The 19100-nt window shown below is 36.1% G+C and overlaps 3 protein-coding genes across 3 annotated transcripts; 2 read left to right on the top strand and 1 right to left on the bottom strand.

Annotated features, from left to right (window-relative positions):
* Positions 1 to 69: 69 nt before the first annotated feature.
* pmelb (premelanosome protein b) lies at positions 70 to 8510 on the bottom strand. Its single transcript, XM_015061248.1, has 12 exons — positions 8411 to 8510; positions 6361 to 6456; positions 6129 to 6275; positions 4981 to 5109; positions 4651 to 4812; positions 3519 to 3851; positions 2786 to 2998; positions 2257 to 2394; positions 2045 to 2147; positions 1748 to 1953; positions 1581 to 1671; positions 70 to 449 (listed from the first exon to the last, which is right to left on the bottom strand). The coding sequence occupies exons 1-12, from the start codon at positions 8466 to 8468 to the stop codon at positions 293 to 295; spliced, it is 1833 nt and encodes a 610-aa protein (XP_014916734.1). The 5' UTR covers positions 8469 to 8510; the 3' UTR covers positions 70 to 292.
* A 2852-nt stretch (positions 8511 to 11362) lies between these two features.
* sarnp (SAP domain containing ribonucleoprotein) lies at positions 11363 to 16427 on the top strand. The gene is made up of 11 exons (XM_015061016.1): positions 11363 to 11465; positions 12502 to 12601; positions 12985 to 13028; positions 13107 to 13177; positions 13385 to 13436; positions 13932 to 14005; positions 14238 to 14275; positions 14819 to 14844; positions 15127 to 15195; positions 15449 to 15535; positions 15652 to 16427. Exons 1-11 carry the CDS (start codon positions 11433 to 11435, stop codon positions 15691 to 15693), a joined length of 636 nt encoding a protein of 211 aa, XP_014916502.1. The 5' UTR covers positions 11363 to 11432; the 3' UTR covers positions 15694 to 16427.
* Positions 16428 to 17384: 957 nt separating this feature from the next.
* LOC106965168 (cyclin-T1-like) lies at positions 17385 to 19100 on the top strand. The gene is made up of 3 exons (XM_015061129.1): positions 17385 to 17596; positions 18481 to 18562; positions 18642 to 19100. Exons 1-3 carry the CDS (start codon positions 17424 to 17426, stop codon positions 18834 to 18836), a joined length of 450 nt encoding a protein of 149 aa, XP_014916615.1. The 5' UTR covers positions 17385 to 17423; the 3' UTR covers positions 18837 to 19100.

The following is a 19100-nucleotide window of genomic DNA, read 5'->3' as shown; positions in this document are numbered from 1 at the left end:
GGAATCACCTAAAAGTTGCAGTGGGGGGATCTATATTTCAGATAACTACAATTAACATGCAAACACATAAATATTTTAGACATTTAATTAAACATCAAAATCCAGTTTTGCTCAAGTCCAAGAGGTTTTGTTCACACTTGTTTCAAGAAAGTAAAAAAGAATCAGCATATCTAAAAATGATTTAAAGGCACTGCTTGATTTAACACTATTTATTTCATATTTGTGAGGCCTTTATTTAGAAAAAAAAGTATAAAATGCATCCCAAGGGCTTTCTCTGTCTGATGCTGGGGATTTACAGCGGCCTGTCCTGCAGCAGAGGGCTGTTGTCGATGGCTCCTCGTCTATTTAGGGAGTTCCAGAGCATCAAAGCTGCAGAGCTGCTGCGAACCCCACTGAGCTGTGGGCCTTCAGACGCAGCTTCCTTTAAAGGATGGTATGGTTTAAGACGCCTGTGCAAAGCAGAAATATAGACATCATGTTTACACTCATACATTTTGTAATTCAAAGCTGTAAATTATTTAACAGAACCCCACACAATTAAGAATGTCAGTGGGTTGGTCAGTACTCCTGATATGTTGAGATACTGAGTTCTTGAATTTTATTTCTGCCACAGAAATGAACATAGCCTCCCCAATAAGACAAGTTAACATTTTTCATCTTTTCTTGTTCTTTTCTTCATTTTTCAGAGAATAATTAAAATAGAAATATTTATAACAAGGTAAACATCTATCATTAGCTGTTTGCAACACCAACTAGTGGCAAAACATTCACTGTTAGCTTAACTATAACATTTAACTAAATATTAGCTTTAAATATTAGCTGTTAGCAGCAGACTTGATGCTAACACCCTGGCTGTTAGCAGCTAGCAACATATCTGTTGTTAGCTATACATTAGCTGTTTTGTAACACATTAACTGTTAGCCACATATCTGTTGTTAGCTATGCATTAGCTCTTTGCAACACCTCGGAAACATGTTAGCTGTTAGCGACACATTTGCAGTTTGCAACACATTAAGTGGTAAAACATTTCTTTTTGGTCATATACTAGCTTTAGCCATACATTAGCTGTTAGCAACACAATAGCCATTAGCAACATATTTGCTGATAGCCACACATTAACTGTTGACAATAACTTTGTTTCTTGCATTTCAATGGCTGTTAGCCATGTTGCATATGGTACAAAGTATGAAAAGTCATCTTGCAGATTTACAGGTCTCAGCTGTTCGCAGGTGGTTGTCACCCCAAGCCCCAGCATATTGGCAGTAACATTTAGTGGAGCTATACAGAGATCCAGTTTAAAATTGAACAGGGAGTGAGCAACCCTGAGACTAAGCTTCCAACATTTAGATACAAGGAAGCAGATGAGAGCTGATAACTTGCAGTAAAAGGCCTTCAGGGCCTGCTGTAACAATGAAGGAGGCCTGTAGTTTTCAGTACTGAGGAAGATGGAGATATGTCTAATTTGAATATGTTCTTATCCATGCAAATTAAAGAAGCTCTGGATGTAAATCTGGGATACTTGATAAAAGCCACTGTGGGAAGTTTGAGCAAGAGAAGGTGTTTACAATGACAGTTCCTACTTGTAGGAGTATCCGACAATTCCCACTGTGAGAATGAGTACCAGGACACCCAACAGCATGACGATGGTGCCGGAGGAAGACAGACCTGAGCCTGCAAAAGAGTTTCCACGATCAATAAACCTGACAGAGCCTCTTATTCACTGGCACGCTGCAGGTTTGTTACATACCCAAGTCAACTGTGAATCTGGCAGTGGCAGCAGCTAAACTGACATCATTTGCCATGGAAACGTTGATGCAGTAGTCCCCAGAGGAATTAAAGAAGTGACGCAACACCAACTGGCACTCCTTAGAGGGCTCTACCAGGTTGCATGCCATGTGAATCGGCTTCAGGCAGTTTGAGTCCAGAATCACACTGCAGACCTCTTTGGGATGACTGGGATGAAGAAAACCCAATAAATGAAAACTTTCTTGAAGTTAAATCCAAGTTTATTCATGACCCTAAATTATGGCAAGCCAGTACACACCTTCCTTGGCAGGTCACAGTAATGTCTAAAACATTTGTGTCTTTTCGAGGTGTTGTCATGAGAACATTTTCCATTTGCACAATCTCTACTTTTTCAATGCCCTCTGGAAAAAACATAAAAGATGAGCATCATTATGGTCATTTCAAACTGAAACAACATAAAAGCATTGTTTATTTTTATGTTGTTTCAGTGGATGTTTCAAAATAACTTACCAAAAACTTCAATGCCAGTACAGAAGGAACCATATCTATATATCACACAGTCATCATCGGATGGTTTATCGTCTGCTTCCCTCTTAGCAACAACAATGGCTGCAACTTGTCCTGAGAGCCTCACTGTTCTCTTTCCATCTGACCACAAACAAAAAGAATAATTAGTCATTTTTCCTATAAGAATGCTAACTCAAAAAACATATAGGTATTTTTTTTACTCCAAAATACCAAAAAATTCTACTACTTACTAGAAAGGAAATCTTTTTAGTTTATATTTTTAGGTGTTTAAGCAGGAATCAAACATCTTCTGTAGTGATTTATTCTTTTATAACTCCTTGGAGGTATTGGATGGATGGATGGATGGATGGATGGATGGATGGATGGATGGATGGATGGATGGATGGATGGATGGATGGATGGATGGATGGATGGACGGATCAGAGGTTCAGTACTTCACTGTTTTTAACATTTAGTCAATCAGGAACTTTCTTTCTCTAGTTTTAACCGTAATCAGGTTGTGGTAACTTACTTGCCGCCATCTTGTTTCCCATTTGGAGTTTGTTTGTTGGGGGCGGAGTCTTTGCTACTGCAGCTTCCTGGACGGCCTGAACCATGGAGGCAGTGGAGGCTTCTCCCTCAGTGTTGTCCTCCTCAGTGTCTGAGGGATCCATGTTGATGTTCAAATGAGCTGGTTTGGTGGAGACCAGTATGGGGACAGCAGAGACCAGATCGGGAGCTTTCACTTCACACACAGAAAGTTGTTGAATTAGTTTACATTTTCTAGACAAGATAAATAATCATTTAAAACATAACATTCTTGATATACTGGCAAACCTTATGTTTTCATTCCAGGGCACTATTTGGAAATTAGACTGGTTCAAGTCAAATTTCAGTGTCCTGTTCAATATAATGAAAAATACAGTACAGCCTACTGAGATTGTACATTTTAATAGTTTAAAAAAAATTAATCTTGGATGGACGGTTGGTTGGTTGGTTGGTTGGTTGGTTGGTTGGTTGGTTGGTTGGTTGGTTGGTTGGTTGGTTGGTTGGTTGGTTGGTTGGTTGGTTGGTTGCATGGATGAGAACTGACAATGGATCAATGGGAAATGACTCAATGGATGGATGGATGGATGGATGGATGGATGGATGGATGGATGGATGGATGGATGGATGGATGGATGGATGGATGGATGGATGGATGGATGGATGTTTCCACCCTTTACCCATATGCGTTACATGAACCAGCAGTGTCGGTTCCTGACCTGTGGTTGCCTGGTTGGCAGCCGGTCCGGTGGTGGAGGTCGGGGGGTCGGATGGCGGGTCGCAGGCCTTATCGGGGATGACCGCCTGGATGACCACCTGCGGTTTGAACGATCCAGAGCTGACGTACGTGTGAGTGACGGTCATCTCTCTGGATATGAGCGCCCCGCTTTCATCGCCAAAATCCCAGTTGAAGGTGATGTCCGCGTTGCCGAGGTACTGGCTGGGGTCATGGAGGGTCACGGTGAAGGCGATGGCTCGGTTCTGCACGAAGCGCATGTCTCCGGCCACGATGTCGTTGACTTGGTCCAGGGAGACGGCGAAGGGGATCTGATCTGAGGAAATCAGATGTTTCAAACTGATGATTATTTTAGTAATCAATTAATCTGTCAATTATTCTGATGAGGTATATGAATAGATAAATATATATGTAATATCAGTTCTGACTCCATTATTATTATCGGATATCTATTGACCTAAATTTTCACATCGGTGCATTCCTAATCTAAGTTGTTAATTTGAATTTCATCATTTTTCGACTCGCTGTGTTTCAAAAACACAAATAACAGAACAGACCCTCAGCATCATACCACCACCACCATTTTTTTGCAATTGGTTCTTCTTGTGTTTTTGGCCAAATTGCGCAATTTTGGTCAAAACTGGCTTGTCCACATGGGGACATAAAAATTTAAAACAGTTTTGTTAGTTAGTTTTTTTCAGTTGGCTCAGTCTATGTTGAAATTAAACTTACTTCTTTGTGGACACAGTTTCCAGTTCATGATAATATTGTGTGTTGGTGGATTTTGACTTGTTCCTAAACATTCTGATCAATCTTTTGGGTTTTCTAACTTTTTAGTGATCCCAAACACATATTAAAACCAGTTTCCAAACCCAAACATATTGGAAATTGGTTAACTTTCCTGAAAAGACACTAAACGAACCAATTTTAATCAACTCTATCAATCCAGTCTGGATTCTGACATTTGAACCCAATCATTTAAAGTCAGATTCATCATAAACAACTCAAAATAAACACAAGGTTCATGTCTATGACTAGAGTAAATAAACTTTTGATTAGACCTGTATGTAGTCTCACTCTTCTGTTTGTATCTCTTTGTTCAGCTCCAGACTTACCAGTGATGGAAAACTGCGTAGAAGCATATCCCAGAGGAATAAACTTTTCTTTGCTGCGGTAGTGATAGATGACGATGTCCATGGTGTAGGAGCCCAGTGGGATGTCATCCGTACTGATGGTCAGAGAGGAGCAGGGCCCGTCCGCTACCTGCCAGTACTGACCTGCAAATCAGCAGAAACACAGAAATCCATCAGCAGAGCCTGATCTGCTCATTAACTTTAATCTGACAGATTATGTTTGATTGTGCTTGTTTTTCTGGGATATGCAAATCAAATGTAAACTGATTTTTTCCAGTGGCTCATCCATAAGTTCAGTAGAGCTCCACTCACCCCAGGTTTTCCACACAAACACATAAGGCGGCCGCTTGTCATCCTTTACTGGTGTCCCATCTGGAAAAACTGCTTCCCAGTCTGCATCCTTTGTTGGATAAACTGGTTCTGACTTAAAATATTTTGTTCCTGTACGAAGAAAATGAAAGATGGTTATCTAAACATGTTCTAATTCTTTAGACGTCATGTCTAAAAAGAACCTTCAAAAACAGTTGTGTGCTTAAATATAGTTTTATCAATCAAACCAAAGCAGCTCTTCTCTCTATGCTGCCAAATTACATGAATGTGAAAAGATGCTCATTATTATTTCATTTTAATAAGTATTCATCAAATGCAGGGGTTGCATTTTGGCAGCCATTGTTTCATTATGCTTTAAAATACATGCATACATTGATATAAAGAAAGAATTTAAAAAATACATATAACCATATTAAATTTTTTCTATGTACATCTATTACCTGTAGATATTTATTAAAAATTATAAATTTTTTAAAATCTTGTTTTATTCTATGGTTGCTGATATTTTTAAAATTATAAAATGTATATTATTATTATTATTATTATTATTATTATTATTATTATTATTATTATTATTATTATTATTATTATTATTATTAAGTTGGAAACTATAGTTTCCAACTTAAAGCTTAAAACTATGTCTGATACTTTTAGTATCATTTTGTTGTGGAAATTTAAAACCCTCAGTTAAAACCAGCATTATTTTATTATTATTAATATATCTATGATTAAAAACATTAGTTTGTTCTTCATGACTCGAGCCTTACGCCCTCTGGTGGCCTCTCTAGACATGCCACCCTGCAAATCCCCGTCACTGGTCTGGATGTGGAGCAAATTACGCCCCATTTTATCTGAAGATTTACTGCATCTCCGACTGAATTTACTAACATGATTTGAAGGTAAAATGTTATTTTACATTTTATTTATTTACTCTATGAGAAAATTATGCAATATCTGGAGTTTGAATTTCAAAACTATTCACTCCTCTTAAACAACTTTTCTTTCTTTGCCACGCGAGTATTTTTGACTCAATAAATTTAGACAAAATTTAGATTACACATTGTACGAAAAAACTCATTTGTTTTCTTTAATCCAAAACTCCAAGAAGTGTGTGTGCGTGTGTGTGTTACCATTGGCTACACAGTCTTCAGCCCAGACCACGCTCCCGTCAGGCAGAACTTCCTGGTTGTGGGGGAACTCCAGTTCGATGGTGAACGTGACTTTGGCTCCAGTCAGGGTCGGTGAATCATTCTTAACATTGAAGATCACCTTTCCACCTGAACAGGTAGAAAATCAGAACTATTTCTCCATCAGTCCTGCAGATGTGGCTGACAAATATCTGGGACTGTTCAGCACTCTGACCTCTCCAGGAGTCTTCATATCTCGGGTCGCCGGCTTTCCAGATCGGGTACATCTTAGCGTTCCATGATGGGTAGCGAGTGAAGCGATTTTTAGCCTCTGAAACATGAAAAATCAATACGCCGATCCATAAACTATGGATAATTTATTCAAATATCCTTGATTTTATTGAGATTTTAAAGAACTTTGCATGAAGTGAGTCTGGAATGTTTTACTTTAAGCCAACAGTGAAAACTTGTGGTACAAATCTCTCTCATGTGATGCTAATCTGGGTGTATGCAGGATTATATTACAGATTAACAGTGTCTGAGGGCAGAATTAGGATAAAATATGCAGCCTGGAAACAGAACCCTTCTAAATCAAACATTTGATTGGAATTATTAAAGGAACAAAAAGGACAAGAGGAAGAACTCAACAGAAATCAGCTTTTAATCAGAATGTTTGAAAGTTTAGTTCAGAGATATTTAAAAAGAAAAAGGTCAAATTAAAGCAATAATCATTCAATATGATTTTATTCAAATTTTAGCACACATAAATCCTTCATCAGTTTCAGATTGATCAGTTTAATCAGTCACCAGATTGATTAAGTCATCAACCTGGTGATCAATGATTTAATTTTTTATGTGTGCTAAAATTCGATTTTATTCGAATTTTAGCACACACAAATCTTAAAAAGTGACTTCAATTAATTTAGTTTTGCACATATCAATTTCTCTAAAAGGTCCATCAATCAATAAATCAATCAAATTTTTTGTATTATTTTATATAACATTTCAGTAACAAGATATTTCAAAGTGCTTTAAATCATAAAAACTTTAAATAAAACATCTTAAAAACGTCATAGAGTCACCAGTTGTGAAACCAGTAAAAAAACATTACATTTTGTCAAATGCCATCATCAAAATAATAAATACACAGCAACTGTTGTGTTCCAGAGGTTTTGCCAATCATTCAGACCCAACATTGCACACCTGAGAAACTAGCAATATTATTTTCTCCTGAAAGTCATTCCAAATTTTTTCTCTTTTTCTAATGAGTTGGGATGAATTTGTGATGCCTCATGCTAACGGTTTAGGTTATCCTGAGTTATTTCTGCAGCTGTACAGCCATACACTTAGGCTGCTGGAGGACAGTTTCTTCTTCTACTACTCTCCAATTTGTGTTATTTACTGTTATTTAAACTGTTCTGTTTTCTCTACACAGAAGCTACATCTGCTCTGATGTTTCCTCTTTGTAGAGGAAATCAAACGTTCTTCTCATATTATTAACTTTTGACTTTTCATGAATGTAGAAAATATATCAGTTCTTCTGTCTGTTTTTGTGTCTCTGCTCTGTAATCCTTATTGCTAAAGGAAAGTTTTTCTTCTCCACTGTCGATGCATGCATGCTCAATATGACGAATTTCTATAAAGTCAATAACTTGTCAGAAAACATCTATAATTAATGTGCAAAAACAAAATCTTAAGTAAATCTGGTTTAGTTTATAGGGAAATTTTAAATAAGACAAAATTAATGTATAAGTAACTTCAGCAGGAAATAGGAACTTGATTTGAGTCAATAATTTCTTGATATTGATGAAAAAGTATTAGTTCCTCTGGCAGATTATTTCACTTACAGGAAAAATGTCTTGTTTTAAAGGAAATAATCTTCCAATGAAAAACTTTCTCATCAATATTAAGGAATTATTTTCTTAAGGAATTATTTTCTTAAAACAAGCTTATTAGTTGTAAGTTAGTTTTTGTGATTTGGTGATTTACTGGTAAGATTTGGTGATTTTACAGTGTAAATAACTGCTTTTCATCATTTATTTCACTTTTTATGCTCATCCAGCAGCATAAAGTGGTAAATAATTTACATCTAAACCTCTTTTGTGGCCAATTAAGTTTTCTGGCTGGTAAATTACCTTTACTGTTAAGTGTGGATATTTCACAAACAGTTCTGATCCGATGGTAAGATTCTGATTTGATTTGTGCGACCCGGCATCTTGTCTCATGTAATATTTGATGTTATTCCTGATAAATTTAATAAAAAGTAAATGATTTTCTGTACTCACTTGCCAAAGTTTGTGAAGTTACAGTGAGAAGCACCAGCAGCAGAGTGGACGTCCACATCGTCTCGTCCCCTGTGAAACGGCCCCTTAAGAACCAGGAGGCAGCGAAGGACGGCCTTTATAAACTCTGAGGCTTTAGCTGCAGGATCACCTGCCTCCCTGCTGCTCCTCCCCTCTCGATTTAAGAACGCTTTGCCTCATTGTGATTCGATGACACTGCAAAAACACAAAATCTCACCAAGTACTCTCGATCTAGTTTCTAGTCTATTCTAGTGCAAATATCTTACTGCACTTAAAATAAGAGAATTAATTTACAAGTCACTTTCCAGCAAAATATAAGTGTTCATGTTTAATAATTTCTTAATATTGATGAAAAAGTACTATTGTCACTGGCAAATTATTTCACTTAAGATATTTTTCTAATGTTATAAGTGAAATAATCTTCCTCTGGAAGTAATTGATTTTCATCAAGTTAATTGTTGACTTGAAACAAGTTCATATACCTAGCTGAAAAATTACTTGTAAGTTAGTTTTATCGTATTTAAACTGTACTATGATATTTGCACTAGAAACTGGACCAGAAATACTGGTGAGATTTTGTGTTTTTGCAGTATATTTGCCGTCCTGTCATCGTCTTTGGATGGACGGTACTGAAACTCTTTTTGTTGTATGTCTGCACAATAACAATACAATAATTTTTGATTCTGATTCTGAAAACAATCAAGCAAATATCCATTAAAATTATTGATCAATGCTCCAGTTATTATTAATTAAAGGCAGCTCTGAACTGGTGGGAATGTAGCCTTGATTTAAAGAAACTTAGTTTTTCAGTTATTTTTGAAAAACTGAGTTTCAAAACTTTGAAAGAGCAGCAAAAAGGAGCTCTACAAACATCTCCTGTAGTCTGAATACATTATTTGTCTCCTACAGATTTTTATCTGCATAAAATTTTTACTTCCACTTCACCATAATGAGCTACTTTGTGTTGGTCTAGCTAATAAAATCCATGTAATATGTGACTATAACATAGCAAAACATGAAAATATGTGAGGCACCATTTGGTATACTTTCTTTATAAAAATCACAACATTTGGTTTCACAATAATAAGCAAATATGTAATTATTACTTACACAGATGAATATAGACATATATTATAACGGTCTGTTTAAGTCAGAATTTATTTCCCTTGCATGCATCCCAGTAGACTACAAAATCTTTTCCTCTGATGTTGTCTGACCCACTTTATGTCTCTGATTAGTCCTAATTGTGCCCAGATTTACTCTGAAGCTTTCTTAAGACTGCCAGCGAAAAGCTTAATTCTCTATACTTCAATTCATGCTTTCTTTCTAGGAGAAAATTAGACCGTCTGTAGATTCAGGCACACAGCAGGAGGTTTTTTTTTTTTTTTATTAGAACAATAGGTTACACATGACTTCAAGGAACAACAAAATGATGGAAGGAATGCAACAGTTAATGAGGATTACTGAGCCACTTGTGACTCTTTAAATTTATCCGGCTTTGTTCCAAACCCCGAAACTTTAAAGTCACAGTATTAAGCTTTCTATTGTCTCCATATCATATGGCAAACTGCAGTCCTGTTTAAACCTCTTTTTAAACAATGTATCCATTCACGGCAAATCCTGCTCAAATGTGTGGCTCCTGTCATTCTGCTGAGCAATTTCTGACATCTGCAGAAATCTATCGATCTGCCGCTTCACTTCCTGGTGTAGATAGTTCTCATTTTCACTGCTAAATGAGGCAGCATGACACTGCACAGCAAAGTTTTGTAAATGTTCTGCTAGAAAAAAAGCATTACAAAGTTATCTGTTCGCAAACCACTTATTACAAAAAGCTGAGATGGAAACTAATTCGAAAATAACAGCAAGAGTATGGTGTAGTAGGGCATTTTAGATAAAAAAGGAGGAGTAAATCTCCACCAAAACATCTTTTCTAGAAAAAGTCTTGGAAGTTTCTGAGTCTGAGAAGTAAAAGATTTTCTAGAAAAACACTCAGAAATCTTTTAAATAATCTCAGAAAAAAACTAGAAGTAGACTAGAAGAGTTTCAAAAGCTGAAAATCTTTTAATCTTTTGAAAAACATGTCCACTTTTTTCCAGAAACTTTCTGAGATTAATTTTAAAATTTCAGATTTTTTTTTCTAGAATTCTTTTTGGTTAATCTCAAAATTTCAGATTTTTTTCTGGGACACTTTTGACTTTGCAAACGTAGAAATTTCAACATATTTTTCTTAAAGATTTCTCAGCTTAATCTAACAGTTTCTGATATTTTTCTGGCAAATCTTTTGACTTTAACAATTTTAGAATGTTACTGTTGGTCTATAAGGAGGAATGGACTAAGATTTCAGTAAAGTAAAAGTTTCCAATAACATTTGACCAAAATCATAAGTCTAGAATGTCATTCTAGCAAACATGTACTTTGGAAAAAAATATTTCTCACATTATTGTGTCATGTAAAAAATAGAAATAAACTGGTCATCTTAACTGAAATAAAGTGGAAAGATTTCTTTGATCTAATGTCAGTCAATGAGAAAAAATTTATTTTTGCAAAGTAAATCTCTGTTTTCAATTATACATTTGACATTACAGTATTAAAAGAGATTGCATTTTGGGAGATATGAGATATGTTAATTGTCATAGTTGTGATTTAAGAAATTGGTTGTTGAAATACCAAAGACAAAATAATTCACTTTTTTTTTTACAACATTCCTGTTTGAAAAAAATACAATAGATTGAGACCTTTAATCGTCATGAATAAAAATTCTTAAAAATCAGGAGTCATTCATTTATTCCTTTTTGTCAACCAATGGAGCTGAATGTCTAACTTTTTTGTTAAAACAAACAAATGTACAATAACTGAATCACCAGCTATGATTTCGTGCGAAATTTATCTGCAGGGTATCAATCTGTTCAACAGAGGGCGCTGTGAGACGCTTAACGCCGTCAAGGAGCTCAGAAGGAGAGCAGCTCCAGTTTGATTGGAAGAAGTGGCACATCAACAAAAAAAGATGGCCGAAGTGATAGAGTTGCACAAATTAAAGGTTGGTATTGCCTTTAAATATTAATTTTATTTTTATTTGCTGGGTTTACTAGTGGAGAACAGCTGTTGGTTACCGAAAAATATCCCGGAGTTACGGCTAAATAATAGTTTTAAAGAGATAAACGGATCCTCCGGGGGCGAGGACTCCTACCTGCGTGTGTTCAATGAGCGGCAGCTAGCTCAGTTAGCCCGGCTGGAGACAAATAAATGTACAAGTACACTGATTTAAATTAATCAGTACTAAAGTACGCAACATTTTTCTTGGAGTCTAAACAATTAAACTCAGAGATAAACTTCAGTACTAATAAATATTCTGCCGATCTCGATCTGTTCATAAGAATAAACCTCCACGCATTTTCAAAAATACGCTCACATTTATTTAAAGTTGAAACCGCTTCAGAAATACCAAGTATCTATCTATCTATCTATCTATCTATCTATCTATCTATCTATCTATGAAATTTCTGGCATATTTAAGAGTGTTTGTGATTCAAAATTTTAATTTTTGTGCAGATTTAGAAAATTAACCATCATAGGAAAGGGTTTATATTGTTTACTATAAGGTTTGTTAGAATCAGAATATATTTTTATATTAGATGGCTCAAGGTAGAGTTTGTGCTCATATTTTACCAATTCATCTCAACCTGACTGTATTTCAAGCTTGCAAAGAAAACATATACTTAAACATTGTGTATCATAGTGTGTTTTTGAAATACAAGTATTTTTGATTAGTTATGGAGATTTTAAAACAGGCAAAAAAAATCTCATCTATAACTTATTTACAGTGGATAAAAAAGACTGTTATTACCAGGTCAACATGAATAGTAATTTATTGGATGATGCTATTTTTGTAAGAGGGGTGGTTGTAAAAATAAGTTTATTTTTCTACCCACTCCTTTGAACAATTAAATATACTTTACTACTGCTCTTCTTTTGCTTGCTTTTGTTTACAATTTATTTTTTCAAATATAACTTTTTTTCTTTTATTAAACTACGAACAATAAAGACAACGGGTTGTGTTTGTTTGTGCTGTGCAGCTTGCTGAACTGAGGCAGGAGTGTGAAGCCCGAGGTCTGGAGACCAAGGGGAACAAAGGAGACCTGATCGCCCGACTCCAGGCCTACCTGGAGGAGCACGGTGAGGCTCAGTGTGTTCACACACCTATATTTATCACCTGCAAAGGTGTTTACTGGGTTACCACTAGAAAATATGACATTGCAATATTACTATTCAATTTTTTGAGGGGTGAGTTAAAGTAAATCTCTTGTGATGTAAGATTATATAAAACATTTTGTTTGTTACTCATAGAAAAATTAAGATTCACCTTAAGTAAGACAAGTTTACAACTCAAATGTAAGAGACACAACATCTACCAGATTAACAGTAGGAGTTACAATGTACTGTACAAATACTTATTTTAATTTGTGTTTCTTGTCTTCTATGGTATCTCATCACTAAAACTTGCTAATATTCCTGTTTTTCGTGTTGGAAATGTCTTTCTTTCACATTTTGAACAACAGAAGAAGATGTGGACGTCGATGATGTGCTGGCTGACGATTCTGTGGTAAAAGAACTTCACTTCACATCTCATGCTACTGTGCAGTAACTTTGTTAAATATTAAGGTTCCTGTTTTATTTTCAGGACTTTGGTAAAGTGGAGAGCTCCGACACCATAAAAGTGGACAATGGTTCTGAAGTGATTGAGAGTGAGCCGTAAGTGTTTCTTAAATCAGTTGGGAATGTTCATTTGATTCTAGTTTCCTTCTTTTTCCAAAGGTTCAAACAAAATTGTTTTTATAATCTTTGCCTTCTATGATGAAGAAGAAATGTGTTGTTTTATTTTGTGTTATTTTTTTTTTATTAAATCTTTCTTGAAAATGTGCAAGTCCTTTATTAGTAATTCTTATTTATTTTTTTCAGGCCTGCTGAGAAGAAGGTGGTGAAAATAAGTCCTCCCTTATCTGCCAGTGAAGTACGTCTGACTTGTTTTCTCCTAAAGCAGATCAATTATTCCTTTTCTTTTTCATTTTTGAAATTAGACACTGCTTTTCTTCTTTCCCCTCTTTTCCATGAGTGAACATCTGCTGCTGATAGACTCTGTACAACCGACTAAATATTACAGTAGCATGGAAAAATGCAGGTTTATAATATTTATGCAGAGCATCTGGAAAGTATTCACAGCGCTTCACTTTTTCTGTATTTTGTTACATTACAACCTAATTCTAAACTGCATTGAATTCATCAAAATTCTACAAACTAATTATGATAATGTGGAAACATTTTGTTGAATGTTACTGAACCTAAACAGTCTTATGAAATATGGACTAAGATGACATATTCTCCTGATTGGCACTTCTAGTTGTATAATTTCCTGTAACTTTATTTCAGCTCGTTTTCATGTCACAGTGAAACTTTCAGTGAAAGACAGGAAACTAAATGTGTTTAACATCTATCTTTTTTTGAACAGAGACTACAGAAAAGAGCTGAGCGTTTCAACCTGCCAGCATCAGCCGAGAGCAAGAAGGCCTTACGTGCAGCAAGGTTGACCTCTAATTCACCTTGTTCTTCCTTTCTGTCATTTCTTTCACAAGACAAAATGTTGGGATCTTGGAAATTTTGAAATAAGTGACAGGAACAAACAATTTCACCTCAGCTTCTTGAAATTGTGTTGTTACATTAAACAACTTGCTGAGCATCTAAATTGTCTAAAAGTCACAACATTGTTTGTATCCTTTATGTCATGCCGAGTTTATTTTCCGTTGTTTTCCTGCAGGTTTGGAGCGCCCTCTGATTCTTCCAGCCCCTCTCCAGGTACATCATCGTCCTCACCAGAAGCCTAATGCATAGAAAACACTAAAACTGTTTCCTTTTCTCAGGATTTGTTATATTTAAATCAAACTGAACTTTTTATGATAACAGGGGGACACCAGTGTTTCAGCTGGTAGAAGCAGAACAGCATCACCTTCAGTTCACCTCATCTTATTCATGTATTAATTTACAGCAGATGTCAATAAGATAAACAAGTCAGAGAATCCCATTCCATCCAGTCTGATGCAATCTGATATTACTGAAGAGATTTGCTTTGTTTCCATTTTTTAGTATTGATGTTTCATCTTCATAGATAATCTTGTTATGGTTGAAGTGTTGTGTAATATTGGGTGATTATTTCCCAGCCCCTTTTAAACATTCCCTCCAATCAGTGTTTTCTATAAAACTGGAAAAGCGGCTGATGTTGAGTCTCTTGATTGATTTAGTGAAAGTTTTAACGAACCTCTTTGTCTCATTTTCACTTTCCTGACTCTCATGAATGGAGGCAAATGATTATTTTCTTTCTTGTTCTTATCTTGTGAACAGGCATTGTGGCAAACAGCAAAGCTGGCGTGAGTTTTTCAGAAATTACTCTTTCTTTTTCTCTTTCTTTTTTATTATTTCTTTTTTCCTTTCTCTTTCTTACCTTACTTCTTTCACCCTTTCTTTTATTTTTTTCTTTATTTCTTTTGCTCTTTCTTTCCTTATTTTACTCTTTTTTAATTTCCTTCCATTATTTTTCATCTCTTTTTCTCTCTTCCTTCCATTCTTTCTTTCTTGGCCTGTCTTTCTTTCTCTCCCTCTTTTCCTCCAGCTGCTGCTGTTTGTCTGACGGGTTTGTGTGTTTGTTTCAGGTCAACGTTGACGTCCTGAAGAAACGAGCGGAAAGATTCGGCATGAACGTCTCATCAGTCTCACAGAAGGTGACAAACGTTGTTCCTAAACTTATTTACTTCCAAAATTCTCTGGGTTTGGCATTTACAGCGGATCTGAAAGTTTACACACCTCTGTCCAATGTGGCATTAATCCGTGATCGTTTAAGTGAATCTGTTGGATAATATTACATCGAAAATGTAAACAAAAAAAAACCTTTAATAACCGGATTATCTCACTGTTTTACTCATTCACAACATTCAGTCTTCTTGGGTTTTGCATCTTTTCGTTGTTTTTATTCAGATTGTGGAAGATGAAAAGCTGAAAAAGAGAAAGGAGAGGTTTGGGATCTTAACAAGCGCTCCGTCGGTTGGAGGAGGCGACGTCGAGGTAACGTCCATGTTTCACTCATCATTAAAAACCACTAATTCAGCTGCTTAATAATGCCTCTGCTTCATAATGCCTCTGCTTCATAATGCCTCTGCTTGTTTGCTTTTTCTCTGCAGGCGAAGAAAATGAAACGTGCGGAAAGATTCGGAAAAGTTTAAAAAAAAAATTTGTTTTTGTAGTGGACTTTTTTTTTGTTGTGGTTTTTTAAGGCTGTTCAACAGATTTTTGGGGATAAAATAATCAGTAACTGGATTTTTGTTCATCAAAAGTACACTTAAATAAAGGATCATATCTGAGGGTTAGACTCTGGAACAGACTGTTTTCCTGGGAGTCTAGAAGCTCCATATTTATCTGTTTCTACTTCTTATGAAAACTTACAGGAACAGACTAACTTCCTGCCGTTCTTTTTCAAAATTAGCTTCAATAATGATGCAGCAATAAATATTTTATTTCCTGCAGCTTCTTAATACCCCAATAATAAACAATCCTGCTGCCTAGAAACCTGGATATTGACAGGAGATATATCAAGCATTTACTGTGCAGCCTTGGCTCTGTTAAAAGTCGATTTCTGTCTGTTTGATGTAAATTAAGGTGTTGAATTTATGACATCAATGTAGCTGAATTACAACTTAAATCAAAACAGACGTTCAAATGTTTTTTTTGTTTGTTTTTTTTTGTTCATTGCTGGAAAAACTTCAGTTTTCTATTTGTTTATCAAACCAGATATTTCCTTGAACTTTTTTTATTTGAATTTATTTGTACTTTTGATTCAACACGCAGCCTTTTAATTCATTGTTATCCTTTTGAGGGATACCATCAAAATACTGCTTCAGGTTATCTGTCCATTTTATAACGTTTTGAAATTTAAAATAAATTGTTTTCGATTTTTTGACTCCTGTCATGTTTCTTGGTTTTTTCTGTATGAATTGCTAAATACTGATAAAATTGCTATTTAGATTTATGAAGTACCAGGTTTCTTCTGCCCCACTTAAATGTTTCAAATCAACAAATTAATTTAAATAATTTAAAAATGATCTGAAACATTTGCATGAAACCTTATTGATGTTACTCTGTGAAACACTAATTGCCTGTTTTTTATGATGAGTTGCTGATGCTCTCTTGGAGCAAATTTGACGGTTTTGACACGGTTCTGTGTTTTATCCATGCAGAAATGTGGATAACACTTCCTACTGGTGTTTACTGAAGTTCCAAAACATTAATATTTATTTTTAAGCTGAGAAAGAACAGGAAACTGAACAAAATAAAATGTGATCGATGTTGTTAATCCTTGACTTAAGATGAGAAATTATATTTTAAAATAGGCCCAGGATGAAAATCATTTGAAAACTGTATTTACTCTATCTTAATTTGATATTTAAATGTTTTGATGATATAAATGATTTTTGAAGAAACATTTTGGAAATCAACTACTTTTATAGCACTGCATTTTAAAGTTTAAATGCAGCAAGAGATGTAAATAGGTCCCACAGTGGGGAAATTCTGGTGTACCAGCATTAAGGTTAAGGTAAATGGAAGCGTGCATATTCATACAAACATAAACAAATCTAACAGACTACAAGAAACAAGAGACGTAACTAACAGATTTGTAAATTGCATCAAACTTTTAAGTACTTTTAACAAGATAAATATGCATATGTATACAGCTGGACATTAAATAAAGACGCACCTTTAAATTAAGCACATAATACTTTTGTTGTATATTTTAGCCAGAATCTTGAATGTTTCTGTGCCGTGTTTTTGTGCTTAGCTGGAATGTAACTGAGTTTTGGAGACACCTGCTGTTCGTCCGCGGAAATGCACCGCTCCCTGGTGTGTGACGTATGTTCCTGTGACGCGAAGAAATTTTAAACTCTCGTCCTTCTCAGTGATGGCGGCTTCGTTTCGTTCGGTCCCTTCAAGCTGTAACAACAAATGGTACTACTCCCGACAGCAGATCGACAACAGCCCGTCTCGGCAAGCTGGACTTGATCCCGACAAGGAGCTGTCCTACCGACAACAGGCAGCGAACCTCCTCCAGGACATGGGGCAGCGGCTCAATGTGTATCTTTTGTCGTGGTGCGTCGCACGTAGCGAACATTAGCATTAGCTCGTCGGCTAGCAAAGTTTAGCTTCTCTCGAAGCCGGCTCGACCGAGAGCGTGGTCGCTTTATGTTGTTGTTGTGGTTTGGACGAGGCCTTGTAGTTTTTTTAATTATATTAATAGCTGTTTAGCGCATTTGTTGCTGATTTTAGTACATTATGGCTTGTTTATTCTCTCCGACGGCAACCGTACATGCTAACCGCAGCCGACAAGGCCTCTGTGGTTCACAGGCCTTATAAACGTTAGCATTAGCTTTGTCTGTTTAGTGAAACTGTTTAGGACGGAAAACAACGTAGCCAAGCTGGTTAATGTAACTGTAACCATCATATTTAGAGTGTCCCAAACAACGTAGTAGTTATCTAAAGGCATCATTTAGTGTATTGTTTATATAAAATGCTTCTTCCGGCAACTCACTAATGTTTATAGTGCCCATAAAAAGTAATCACCTCCTTGGATGTTTACCCCTTTATTCCGTTGCAAATCAGTCATGATCAACATTTTTTGTCATAAGAATGCAAACCCCTTTAATGTCAAAGTGGAAACTGATTTATATAACATAAATATGCAACATAGAAGAGGTGATTCGTCTTCTTCAAAGTGACTGACCTAATTCAGCAGAGGCCCCTCCACTTGGTGCCAGTAGTCTCTCAGTGAGTGGAATGGAGATCATCTGAGTGTCGTGACTGTGTTTCAGATGGTTGTAGTATAAATTCATAGGGGAATCCTTTGACCCAATAAAGAAAAACAGGCTGATGGTAGTGAACCTAAAGAGAGGCTGACATGGTGTTGATTTTTATTGCTTCTGTGTTTTGTTTTTCTGTTGTCCTTAACCGTCCTGCGTCAGATCCCAACTAACTATTAATACAGCTATTGTGTACATGCATCGGTTCTACATGGTCCAATCATTTACAAGGTTTCACAGAAATGTAAGTACTGGTTTTCTTTTCGCTCTTGCCGGCTTTTAACTGGACGTTGACGAGCCTAAGAGTCGTTCCTGTCCTTCAGGTCATCGCTCCGGCCGCTCTTTTCCTCGCCGCAAAGGTTGAGGAGCAGCCCCGAAAGTTGGAACACGTAATCAAGGTGGCGCATGCATGTCTAAACCCTCAGGACCCCTCGCCGGACGTCCGCAGCGATGTAAGTATTGGGTGTCCATGCAGTGAATCTGTACCACCACAAAACGGAGTTTATGAAGATATTTGATGCATTTCCACGCCAAAAGCCTTTTTCCCCTTGTTACCGTAATTTCCGGACTATAAGACAACCTTTTTCACACGTTTTGAAAACTGAGATGTGTTGTTTATCAACGCGTTTTGAAAAGCTGGACTACTGCGTTATAAAGAAGACAGTGCCAACTCAAGATTGTTACGGCTTGCACTAAATAATAGAAAAGACAAAGGAAAACAAAGCCAATCTATTTGACTCTGTCATCCAGAGTAGGAAGGGAAGAGGAAGCATTTGCTATAT

This window comes from Poecilia latipinna, unplaced genomic scaffold (genome assembly GCF_001443285.1).
Source record: "Poecilia latipinna isolate Pla-1442-1.1 unplaced genomic scaffold, P_latipinna-1.0 Scaffold5, whole genome shotgun sequence".
In the NCBI taxonomy this organism is placed as follows: domain Eukaryota; kingdom Metazoa; phylum Chordata; class Actinopteri; order Cyprinodontiformes; family Poeciliidae; genus Poecilia; species Poecilia latipinna.
The sequence above is the reverse complement of the archived record's forward strand: the minus strand, read 5'-3'. Positions and strand labels throughout refer to the sequence as shown.